This window comes from Manacus candei, unplaced genomic scaffold (assembly GCF_025592945.1).
Source record: "Manacus candei isolate 608988 ecotype Guabito, Panama unplaced genomic scaffold, ASM2559294v1 h1tg000014l, whole genome shotgun sequence".
In the NCBI taxonomy this organism is placed as follows: Eukaryota; Metazoa; Chordata; class Aves; order Passeriformes; family Pipridae; genus Manacus; species Manacus candei.
Window position 1 is genome coordinate 15,044,049 of NW_026138062.1, and position 13,452 is coordinate 15,057,500.

Genomic DNA, 13,452 nt, shown 5'->3' on the forward strand with positions numbered 1-13,452 from the left:
TCATTCTCACCCACGAAATTCTGACTTCAGTAGAGTTGTATGGGTGTAAATTAGACTAGGACTTGGCAGGAAAAAGCTTGTGATTATATTTGGCAGAGACAGCAGGCTGCAACTTTATTAACATAATTAACAGCTACAAACACACCCAACAGGCCAAAGTAATCTAGTGATGGAGGAGAGAAGGTCTTAGTAGGGAAAGGATCCTTTGCGCTCTCTTTTGGTGTTCTGCTTCTTGATCCTGAGTTCCTACTAGGGCTTGGCGAGCACTCAGTTGAGCTGTAATTCAAATTCATCGGCTCCTGCAAGACACCTTGAACAGACTTTTGCTGATGAGTCTATAGGAACTGTCAGCAGTACGGAGATTACTTCAGAGGTGTGATGGTTGAATCGAACTTTACTTTCTGATGTTTTGCTTTTTGAATTAAATTGTTGGACAAGATTAATTGCATGCAGTAAGAGATTTAAATGAATGGCTTTATAAAGCATTAAAGTTCTAAGTATGTCACATGGGAAAAAAGCTGTAAGGTTTAAATGAATAAATGTATTTAATGCATAAAATGTCTAGGCTAATTTTTTAATTCCTTTACTAACATCTTTTATTGAAAAACCATACTTTATTCATCCATCTTAGTTATACTGCTGTGGTTGTGGTAATTTAATATTCCTGCTCTTTGCTAATCTTCTGGTTCAACAGAAGTAAACAATAGGTTTCATAAATTAAAAATACGCTCTTCAGAACATGCTTCTAAAGATAAAAAACAAGGCTGTAAACATTTATGACTGAAACAAACTAGATTGTTCAAATACTGCCATGATGTATCATGTATATCAATATGGCACTGATATCAGTTAGAATGCAAACAAGGTTTTAAATGATGTGCCCCTTCATTTCAGCTGGAGAATCCGCTTTACACCATCTGCCTATCAGATGGTTAGGAACCAGGACTGCGTATTAATGCCACATGTTCGATTTTCATTCCTCTTGTAATGGTTAGATTCATATTGCTAATAGCTGTGCGTGAGCACTGTCGATGAAATTTGTGTGACGATGGAGTGATGAGATATTTATAAAGTGCCTGTCTCACTGCATAATCAGCAGGAAGAATGCCAGACATAAACAACTTATCAATTTCAGAATATTAATGACAACTATCATTGACTTTAATTCATTGAATATTTTGGCCTGGATACATTTTAACTGTTCAAATAAATATTTGTGAAGAATAAAAAAATACCTAAGTGGTTGCTTGGTGTGATCCTTACTTCTTTGATTTCAGTTGCCTTTCTGGGTCCCATCTGATTATCTCATTTATGAAGATAAAATTTCTGAAGTGTAGAGAAGTGTGCACCTTGGAAATCCCTTGCTTGCTTATTGTAGAGTAAAGTGATATTAAATAATGTTTAGGTCAAAAGGCTTTTTCAAACAATAAATTAAAAAAAAAATCCCAAGTATTTACTTAGGTATATACCATACTAGAACTTTAAAGTTTAGTATTTTAAAATAGGCATATAGATACATAGTAGCATGTTAACTTTTATTTATAATATGTTTATCTGCCTATACTAATGGGATAAGAAAGATAAGTCGGGCTCTGTGATGAAGTCTTGTCTTGCACCATACCCCAGTATACCACAGTGCACCAGTGGCTCTGATAATTGGCTTAGACCTTCCTTGCCACTTGCTTTGCTGTATAAGGACAGTCAGGTGATGGGAAAAAGCAGCCTACTGCTGTATGCTGGAAGGGCTGTGAGGAACAACATTAGGCTAAAATTCCTTACTCACGTTTCCCCCTTACTTACACCGATGCGTTTATGAGACATGCATTTCAGATTCCCATAGTTTAAATTAATTTCTGTATAGCAAAGTAATCATTTCAATCACTTCTGAGGCTATATGAGAGAAGCCATGAAATTAGTCATTTAATTTCTGCTTTTTTAAAGTATCATTTATTACGACTAGCTTTATCTTGCGAAAATTGTACTACAGAACTATGCAATTTGTATTTTAGTTTCTCAGTCCCTATCCAAAGTGAAGCATTATGGCCTGTTTTGTTGAGAAGCACCAAAGCATACTTTTTTTGCAAATTTTGTAGCAAAAGAGAGTTTATATTTTAGGAGTTCTGCATGCAGGTCATTATCCCAGTGAAATATAATAATTACGGGTGGGCTTACAAGTCCTATGTCCAGCATCTGTTTAGTATGTAATTTACCCCAATACTTGGAAGCACTTAAAAACTGCTGGCCTAGAAGTATAGTTGCAACCAAAAGCTTGAGGCCTGCTGTTGTATTCATTGAATATAATGTATTGTAATATTCCTCCAAAGGATTGTTCTTTAAAAATGCTAGTTTTAGCTTGTCAGTGATGTATACATATATTAAAAAAGGAAGTATAGGTTATTGTGTTGTTTAATGAACACAGGATGCAAACCAGAGTTCAGAGGTGCACCATCCCTTTTTCTGTGGCCAAATTTAGGGACTGTAACCAAATTTGTGTAATGTATAGCTTCATATCCTTCCTCTAAGGTAAAAATATCATTGGAAGCAATCCATGTTATTGTCAATACCTTCTTAAGATCAGAACATGCACAATTTGTACTAGTAGCAGAAGTTAAAATAAAAGTAAACCCTCATATTTATCCACCTTCTCATTTGACTTTTGGCTTTTGATACATCTTCTATCTGAAACAGCAGTTTTCTAAATAATACTTACTTGGTAATTCTCGTTGCACTTGGAGGTGTTAGAAGACGGCCTGTGAGGAGGGTCAGGAAGCTGGAACTGTTTGCTGAACTTTATGTGGTCACACAAAGAAATAAGGGAACACAACCTTGTATCAAGCTGTGATATATTCAAAAGCATCTCTTCTGCTACCTCATTGATCTCCTGTTGTCCGTTCACCTTCTGCCTTCTCCCAGCTAGAATTTGCCTTCTGTTCCTCCCCATCGCTAAATGGTTTGTTGCCAAAACCATGGCAATAGTGAACTTGTTTTCCATGTAAGGAGTCAAAGGAGACAGGAGACCCCAGGAAGCAATGGTAGTAGCAATATTTATCTCAGCAGCCTGGGGATATTTGCTTATTTGGTCTTACCTGCTAAATTTCACCCCTCCTATGCTAGACAGCAGCCTTGACGCACTAGAATAGTAAATTGTGGAGTTAATTCCTCTTGAGATCCATAAGACACTTCACACATCTCAGAGTAGCTAAAAATCAGACAAACGGGCACACCTTTAAACTAATTGCAGTGGGTTTTTCGAGCCTTCTCCATGGTCAGGTCAAGAATCTTGATTCAGAATGACTGAGGGTCTGTTCTTCTCTTGTGGCATCACATGCTGAGGGCTGAGATTGCATCATTCCATTAAACTTACCTACTTTCATGCCTTCTCTTTTGTTTCTTAAATTTAGTTCTCTTTCATTTCCATCTCCACCCCCTGCATCAATTGGGTGGGGGAGGCAGCTCTTGTAAAGTTTTGACATTGACTTCTCTCTGCTGGCACCCAGGATGGGGGACATGGATCTGAGTGGGTAGCAGCAGCGTTTGGGGACCACAGAAGAATTACCCTGCCTTAGGGAAGAGGGCAAAAAATTATGCTTGTGACTTTGATTAAAGGCTGCATCTAATTTTGAGTTATGAAGGCATTACTGGACCATTTATCTAACTGCTAGTGACAGAGAGAAACTTTCCTGGTTTTGTTGAACATTCTTGTAAATGACTGGATGGCAGAAATTTGGTTTAGTAGGAAGAGCACTTTGGTTGCCCGCAGGTGGCTTTGGAATTGGGATTAAATGGGTTTAATAATTCCTCTTATTGATAAATAACTTAGATTTGTGATAACCATAGATTTATAATTTGAATTAATTCTTCATTTGGTCGTAGAAATAGATGCTGAGACAAATGATATGCAGTGGTTGGGGCTTCCATACTGTAGCCATTAAATACCTTAATGCCTTCAAGTCTGAAAAAGATGCTTCCTAAGTGATTACATCTCCTTGCTGTTATATATGAATTGAGAAATGTCTGAGTTCTATCATCTGTTACTACTAAATAGAAATTATACCCATTTTTTTCTGTTTTCTTTAGCATGTCAAACATTGGAGAGCTAAAGGTTTTTTTCCTAAGTACTGTTACCTAAATGTTTGCCTATTTGTAGTCAGACACTCAGGACACCATTTTGAAGCTGAATTAGATTTTTGACTGCATGTGTTTGTAGCTGTAGCTAGTTATGATTGTATTATGGATGCAGTTACTGGATACCAAGTTCAGGTTTAGATCGAAGTATAGCAGTAGTTATCTAAATATAATGAGAAATATTTTACTTGAAAAAGTGGGTAGTTTTCAAATCCAAGAAGAAGAAGAATACTCTGCAGTGTTCTCTGTTCATTACATAACAAGCATGAAGAAAGAATAACAATCGTAGTCCCTATAATGGAGAATAATAGAGTAATGTATATTAAAGTTTTTCCTTCTTCTTTGCAGGTCTGACAGCAGCAGCTGCAGCAGCAGCAGCTGCCACCAATGCTGCAATAGCAGAAGCAATGAAAGTGAAAAAAATTAAATTGGAAGCTATGTCCAACTATCATGCGAATAATAACCAGCATGGAGCAGACTCTGAGAATGGAGATCTGAATTCAAGTGTTGGTAAGTTTCAGACACAGCATTATTATATGTCCATAATACCCAGATATTTTATTAAAACAGTGGTCTTTCTGAACTACCTTCTGAAGTCCTTGATTTGGTGTAAAAAGTTGCATATTTATTTTCCTTTTCGTAATGTTTTTAGTTGTATTTTTATCTGACCTTTACAGCAGCGTTCAGCGTTGTTGTTACTATTACAAAAACATTCTTTTCTTTGCAGGCTACTTTTGCAGACTCCAGTTAATATTTTCCATGAAAGAAAGTGGTTTGATTGCTTAGAGTTCATTTTTCAAAGTACAGGTGGAGTGACAGATGATGGTGTCAAAGTGAAATTTAACAATGTCTCCTGCTCAGTGTGTTGGGTATCGACTTTAGGTAATTCAGAACACAAGCTTGAAAGCAAAATATTTCATACTTTCATGTACCCTGTGACAAAAGGAAAACATACATACACAATAAATTTTACCGTGCTTTGCAGTTCCTATCATATTTTATTTTAATATACACATTCTTAAAATGTAGTTAACAGGTTTTTCCATTTCTTAAGCAGCCATCAGCAACTCTTGTTCTTTTTCAAAAAAGAATTGTTTCAGTATACTTTATGAATTTGTTTGGACAATTTGTTTTGCTAAAGCATACTTCAAAGCTAGGATAACTTTTTGTTGTTGTTGATTAAATCTTTAATCATCTGTGTGTGTCTGCTGTAAAATGTTTTGTTATGCCATTTCATTGTATTGGCTCCTTTTATCATGTTGAGACAGTATTAACTCAGCAACAGAAATTCAATGACAGAGAGGTACATTCAGAAGACTGCAGACAAGATTGGTGTATACTGGAATAAAATGTCTTCAGATAGGCTTTTTTGCTTTTATTTTGGCCCTTTGTCTAGTTTGGGTTTTTTTTTCGGTTTTTCATCTCCTAAATACATTTGAAATGAATCTTAGAGAGTTATGTACTAGCCTTAACATAAATAAATATGTGTTTGTGAACGATATTTCTGCACAGTTCAGTAGACATCAGTAGGGTATTATTTAGAAATAATATGAATAGCAGTTCAGAGAACAGGTTCACCTAGGCACATGCTATTGTAAATAGCAACAATATATATGCATTGCTGCATAAGGAGATGACATGATTGGTTTTGTTTTCCTTTTAAATAAAAGCTTAAAAATACCTCTGTGATGGTGAAGAAAATAATCTTAAATTGTGTGTAAGTACTCGGATAGCAATGGAGATAGTCACTTGAATATTAGTGGAAAGATTGTCCTCTTAGAGAGAAGACAAGAGAGGGTACAGAGGAAGTATCTTAGAAATGTGGGAGGAGGAGATAGGTAAAAATGAAGTGCAAGGACCAGGTGGCCCCCAGCGTGCTGGGAGAAGAGGGAAGCAATGAGAAAGAGTGGAAAGTGTAAATGCAAACTGGGAAGATAAAGAATGTGTAGTAGAACTAGAAGCTAGTTTAGGTTTTCAGACATAGATGAATGCATTATGTGAAATAAAATGTTCAAATACTGGCTTATAGAACTGTTATTCTGTTTGGCAGTTCTAGGGACAAACCACATGTGAATCCATGGAAATGGAAAAGTTAACAGGCAATCAACAACTAACCATGCAGAGTAGTTGTAGGAGAGTGGATGGAGGGAATATGTGAACTCCTTTGAATGAAAAGGCAAAAAAATCTATTTTGAAATCATTATTTGAGGCATAATTTAGATAACTAATATGCTCTTACACAGCTTAATCATTTCCTGTTTAAGAAAATCCATTCTAGCTATTTTAGTCAGACAAAGTTAGCAAAGTAAGATTATTTATTGTCAATGTCAAAATTTCCTCTCAGCCCCTTAACTTACTTGTTAGCTTCAGTTAATTTCTCAATTTAACTGAATGAAGAATTGAATTAATTTTGTTCAGAAAAAAATGGCTCTTCTGAGTAGAGCGAAAAGCTTTCCAGTTGTCTCCATTCTATGAGGAATGGGTCTGGCAATACAGTTTGCTTGTCTGTTTCCAGTCTTGAGCTATACCCTTCATATGGAGGATTTCTCAAAAATACTTTGTTTTTGTTTCTTTTATAGTCAACCCTATCTGGTATCCAGTGTTGGTTATGCATATGGAATCATAGAAGTGATTCCTGCTGCTACTAATGCCAGGGTATTATTTGGTTCAGGAAGAGTTAAGTCTTTGTGTATTAGTTGCATTTTTGAAAATTAGCATACTGTATTATCTTGACAAGAACTCATATTTCAAAGGTGTTGCTTTGTAGTAGGTGTGCGCTCTTTTTCTTCTGCATTTTTTTCAGATGCTTATTTATGTCTTTTCAAATAAATATTATCGGGTCCACATACTATTAATGTTTTAAATAATGACTTGTTAGGCAGGGATGTGAAATATTACATTACTGAATGTTAACAGGAGGAAAGAATAAACCAAAAGAAAATAACCTGGTTTTGGTTTATATTTTAAATTATGTTATGTGCCTGACCAAACTGAAAAGGAGCAAACAAAACAATCCAACCAGGCTAAAAGCTTAACTGATACATCTTAGCCCATATGTAGCAGGCGTTATGGTGTGCATGGATCGATCCTATCTTGTTCTTAGGTTGCTCCAATGCCTATGTAAGAGCAGATAAATAAAATAAGGACTCTGGAGTTCATTTTTCAGGTTTACTTCTGAATTGTCTTGCTTTTTGGTTTTAATCAAATGTTTAATGTGAATTGTTTTTTGTGGACTACCATTGTATAATTATACAGAGCACTACACAAATTTATTAACTTGGTCCTTTGAAGCAATGACTAGAAGGTTAGTGAATGAAGGGAGTTAAAGGAAGCCAATGATACTAATAAGTAATTATTTTATATCCCTCAGTTTTGTTGGTAACCTTGAGCTTACATCCTCCCATCAGAATTATCATTTTAGAAGTGTGAAAAAAATGAAAGAAAAAAAAAAGAAATTACAGAGGAATCAGGGTGAGGTATTAGCACACTGAGTAAAATATATGGCTGCAACGCCTTTCTCCCCCATCCACAATCAATTGGATTCTTTTAGTTTAATATTTACTTGCTAAGATGAGATGCTAGTCTGCATGGTGATAAACAGTCTGCTACTGGCATCTGAAGGTGACCTGTCAGTTCATATGGACAAATCTGCTGCTTACTGAAATGTACAAAATAAATCATTAAAGCAGGCAGGTGCTCATTCCCAGATTTAAATCACCATAGATTTATGATTTGAATTAATGCTTCATTTGGTCATAGAAATAGATGCTGAGACAAATGATATGCAGTGGTTGGGGCTTCCATACTGTAGCCATCCTAATATTGATTACTGAGATGTCTTTGCAATCTCTTGTTTATATCAAGTACTGTCTTGTGACAGCTTGGCTGATATGAGCTACATTACAGATAAGAAGGAAAAATGTCCTGGGTTCTTTTTAGTGGCAATTCTACATACAACATACAGGGTAGATAAATTATTGGAGTTTTCTTTAAAAAATGAATTCCATAGGGCAGCAAACAAAAAAGAAAGATTATGTTGTTATTGAGTGCTTGGTTTTGGTTTTTTTAAAATAAATAATTGCAGAATTAAAAGAAAGAGAGCGACAAGGTCAAACTTAAAATTTCATTGAAGAGGTTCTACTCTTTGTCGTATTAACATCTTGGTATGGTATTAGGATCAGTTGTATGTTTACCATCTGATGCTCTGAAGCAATGCATAGGTAAAGCAGCTAAATCATTTCCTTGCTGCTTAAGTACTCACTGCCCTGCTATCATACTTAATTAACCTGCTACAGCAAAAGATAGAAACCTTTGAAAATAAATACCTTTAAAGCTATTTCTGTGAGCTAGGCTTTGCTATCTATAACTTGGTAGGAAGTGAAGAACAGTCCATATATTTTTGCTTCACAAACATTTTATATAATGAAAACACTATGCACACACTGTAGGGAATACTCAAAGGATTTGTTAAGACCTTTGCCACTTGCTAAAATATGACTCATAAAACTTGTAAACAACTATCAACAATAGTAAATTACTTGCTTAGTAGGAAATGAGTTCATATCTATTCAAAATGTGATCTCAAAACAGATGTCCCAAGAAAATGTCATTGTTTAAACTACATTCATACAAAAAAAATTTGCTATTATTTCTTTAAGGAAGTGAAGCAATCAAGAAGACTTTGGTGTTCTCAGTTTCTAAACACAGTTAGGAAATACAAGGCAACATTTTACACTTGGCTAGCATGTTAATCCATAAACAACCACAAAATGTGTTGAAAATTAAGAGGTTTTCTTGGCATGTTAGGTTTCCTCTTTATATGTATTATCTTGCAATATTTAAAATTATGAGACAAACGCAAGGCTTCCTGTGATGTGTAGTTCAAAAGTAATGATTACTTGTATACTATTCTTTTTTTTTCATCCAGAATCAGAGATAAAATGATTTAGGTGAAATTATTTTTCTCCAGTGACCTTGTCCAATAATAGAACAGTACAAAATGCAGTAATTTCCTTTTTCTAAACACACGTGTCTACTTTGAAGGAAAGAATTACTTTTATGGTTTCAGGAAAAAGTCTTGGAGACCTTGAAAAAGCAAATAAAAGGAAACAGAGAATGCAGGCCACTGAGCACAGCTCTGCAGTTGCACATCTGATTCTCTGCCTTGGCAATGTTAATGAACCTCAAATCCTCCCTATAATTAGATGAGGGAATTGCTTATATTTTCAAACAGATGATGCTGCTATAATGAAACGATTGACAGGGAACTTAAGAGTGTCTACAGTAGTCATTTGGTTTCCGGGTTTTGGGTTGGGTTTTTTTTTTGGTTTGTTTTTTTTTTTTTTTTTTTTTGTCTTTTTGTTTTGGTTTGGTTTGGTTTGGTTTTTTTTTGTTTGGTTGGTTATTTTTTTTTTTAATGTAAAAGAAGATTGGTTGTAGATACAAGTCCTGGGAGAGGTAGCAATTTACACAGAAAGCTATGACAGGTGTCTTTGCATAGCATGGAAATAAAATGGAAGACAGAGGAATGATGGGCAGGTATGGCAATTTTCGGGAGGGGGTGTCCTATGCTTATTCTGCTTGGGTTCTTTAAAAGGGGCCGAGACTCAAGAGATGGATCCGGATTGAGTGCACAGCTGTAACTGCTGATGAGCTAATTGCTCCTTATCTCTCAGCCCCATTCATCTTCATTTTTTACCAATTACTGAGAATTATCTGTGTTCTCAGTTGGATATGAGAGTTAATCCTTTTTGGTTAAGCTGGCAGTACTGTGAGCAGATTCCAAATCATAGGGTGAAAAAGCCAGAGCACGCTTGTTCTCAAACTCTCTCCAGTTCGATGACGGTATCACTAGTTCATAAGAATTTTTCTATTGTTTAACAGATTAAACACTGACTTTTTTTTTTACTTTCATATTATTATTAATATATGTATTTCTCTTAGTGTAGACTCAATGTGTATATTCCTAGGTGGACAGATATGTTCCCTTTCTGAAAGTATTCACTTGCAAAAATGAAAATAAGATAAACATTAACTTCAGACCAGAAAGATTCTTTGCGGTACGTCAGTGTTTATTGTATGATACATAGCACTTCTTTTAACGACAAGACTGTGCATGCAACTTTGACACCATGGGACATAAGACAAATGCTTGTCAGTGACATATATCTACTTTTGTAAATTTGTTTGAGATCTGTGGATGAAAAGTGCTGTCTAGGTGCTTGCAAAGGCATAATCATACAGCCTTAAGGACAAATGTGCTATGTTGAGCACATCATATTTCAAACTAAAGGAATGCTTTCATAAAAGTGTGGTTTGGGAACACACAGAAGACTAGAAGCAGATCGTTTGGTAATAATCAGGTCACTAAACTTTTTTCTAGAATTTTACTTTTCATAGGTGAAAAAAAAGTTGAATTTTATACCTACAATGTAATGTTTGTCTGTCAACCAAGCATATAATTTCTCCATATCTGGTTCCCTAGCTTTTGATTGTGATAGTTAATTTGCTAAAAAAAGCAACAAATTCGTTGTTATGATCTGAACATCAGTTAGTAAATTAAGGGAATTATTAGCAAAGATTCAGCATTTAGTGTTGGAAGGTCAGTTGTAATGGGTCCCGCATCTAGAGTAAATCCTCACTGTGAAGTTCGCTGAAACAAATGTAGACATTTGCATGTGAGTCACCTTAGACTCAACAGGCAGCAATAGGCAGTTGTAGGGGTGATCCGTCTCATCGTGAAGTAGATGGCAAAAGTAGATCAGATAAAGGGCATCTTACAAGTGCTTAGTCATGCAACTACTGAGTTGTAGTTATGTAAGAAAGTGAAATGAATGAATCTAACTCTCAATGTGTGCAATTAATATTTCCTGGAAGAAGATTTAGAGGAGTTAACAGATCTTTTCCAAGACAGTGATACAGTAATGGCAAAATAGTGTCTGAGACACAGGGAAATGGAAAAGAAAAAGAAATAAATTTACTCTTTAGAGACAGCAGGTGAGAAGTTTAGCTATTCACGCAGAAAACTATTTAGATATAAATATACTCACGTTTATTCTATTGTATAGGTATATTGCTTCTGAAAAGGGTGATTTTACTTACATGAAGTATACAAAAGAACAGGCTTCTAAAACTGCAGAAGCAGAAGGTTCATATGTGACATTTGTGCTGCTATGAAGCTTTATCAAGTTCATGGAAAAATCTAAAGTGATAAGTCTATCTTGTCAGCAAGATAACAAAAAAGGCTATTTATATTGTTTGAACACATTTATTTTATTTCCTGTTGCATGCAAGATAATCCTAATTGGATAAATAGTTGGATAATTTAATCTTCAGTGTGATTTTTTCCAAAATGCATACTTTATTGTTATGACCATTTTCCTTTTCAGTACTGCCTTGTATGAAACTAATGAAATTGTTAAGCTTTTATTCAGTTTTGTTTCATTGTTACTTTTTATCTGTACTAAATATACTAAAACATAATATTGTGGATGTGCTATATTAAGAAATGTAAACTTAATACACAGCTTACTTTGTTAAGTAGTTATGGTAGTCTGTAGGGTCCTCTTTCATAAATATTATCTAGAAGCTACATTTTTAAAAGAAAACATTAAACTTTATGATTAATAGTTCAATTTTAGAAATTAATGGCTATGGTGGAATACATAACAAATTAACATATCTCACATGTGAATTGAATTATCATCATGAAAGTATGTGTCTTTTCTGTGTTACAGACATTTAAATGTGCTGTATTATGCATAAAAATATTTTCTCTATAGTTATAGAGATAGTAAAGAAATATAGAATACTTTTCATTCATCTTCAGGACAAGTGACTAAAAAGACCCTGATTTATTTTTGGAACAGAATTAAAATGTGCATCCTTTTCTGACTGGTGTGTATGTTTCACAGTGATGTGAACTAGGCAACATATCTTGGGTTTGGGTTTAAAGGTAACTTGGTAAAGATAAGTCTTGTAGGATTTTGTTTAATCAGGTTATCCTGGGGGCAAAGAAAGTGTGCTTTCTAGAGACTAAGGCTGTGTTTGCACCCATAAGATGCCTGCCTGTGTTCTGTGTTCAAAGGAGCATTTTCCAAGTTTCTCTAGGTAACGGGCAAAGACAACCATAGGGCCTAAGTCTGGCACCTACTGTAAGAAATTTTCTTAAATTGAGTCTGTGCATGTAGAAAATTGCGTACTCTGGCAGTTCTTAAAAATGCCATTTTATAGGTCTTTTCCCATCAGCAATGTCAGCGGGATCTACATGTAGATACATTGCCCTTGTCTCAGAGTTTGCATTCAAGTCTTAGAGCTTCAACTTTTTATGATCAGGAAATCCATTACACATCTAAGTGATAAAGCAGATAAATGAGGGCCATATTGCTGCAAAAATCAGAATGGGAAATAACTGCCTCTTTTATATGGAAAGAAGTAATGTGTACAGAAGAGGGAGGGGACAAGCAAGGGGAAGATACAGTCCTCTGAAAAGGCAGTAGGCAGTTTATTGTAGAGGTCAAAGTTTCTTATTTCTTTTAAGCTCCTCCTGTGATAATAGAGGTAAAGCACTGAGCATGCTCTTAGGTTACATGTCAGATACAGACATCAAATTTTCCCTTTGCTTTTGGATCTTGACTGGCAGTCCAGTTTATGTCTGAATATTCAAATACTAGAACCATGGGATTATGTACTTCCAAAGAAAACCAACTCTGCATAGTTTTTTTTGTAAAGTGTATTGACCATCTTTTTGGCTATACTGGGTAGGGCATTATTCAATGTTTTCAAAAATGGAGAATTAAGGCCATGGACAGGAAAAAAGTACTGTGAGACTTGTGTAACTTTTCTGTTCAAGTAAAGGAGGAAGCTCCACAACCTCTTAAAATTCAGCTTTTGCACAGCCTCATGGGGTCTTTTAAGTTGCAGAAGCAATTTAGCCATTTCATTGGACCTATCCCTTTTTGCATTAAAACTGAAAGTGCCTGAAGTTGACACTCCTGTAAAGCGCAGCCCTGTGACTGCTGAGGTGAGAGGAGGCGGCTGTTGCACAAACGACCCTCTGGGTATCTTAATCGTGTATTAACTGATCAACATGCCTGAAAAAAGAAAGCTTAATAACATAAAATGCAACTGGCAGTACCTTGAAAAATCCATGTGGATTTTTGACAGTGAAGATGGAGACAATAGGAATACTTGATGGACCAGACAGGAGGGAACAGAAAGGATTTTAGCGTGGTTTTCCTTAACAGCAGGCCATAATCGACATGCAGACCCTTGCATTTATTCAGTGCTGAGAGAATTACTAGTTTGATAACGACTAGGAATGTTGTT

The 13,452-nt window shown here is 35.4% G+C and overlaps 1 protein-coding gene across 8 annotated transcripts in view; it reads left to right on the plus strand.

Moving 5' to 3' along the window:
• Positions 1–13,452, plus strand: part of DACH1 (dachshund family transcription factor 1) — a 357,658-nt gene that overhangs the window by 181,924 nt on the left and 162,282 nt on the right. For all 8 annotated transcript variants that reach the window (XM_051780460.1, XM_051780457.1, XM_051780458.1 and 5 more), the window contains exon 3: positions 4,474–4,635. In XM_051780460.1, the coding sequence (XP_051636420.1) occupies positions 4,474–4,635 (162 nt within the window). The remainder of the gene's footprint in view (positions 1–4,473; positions 4,636–13,452) is intronic.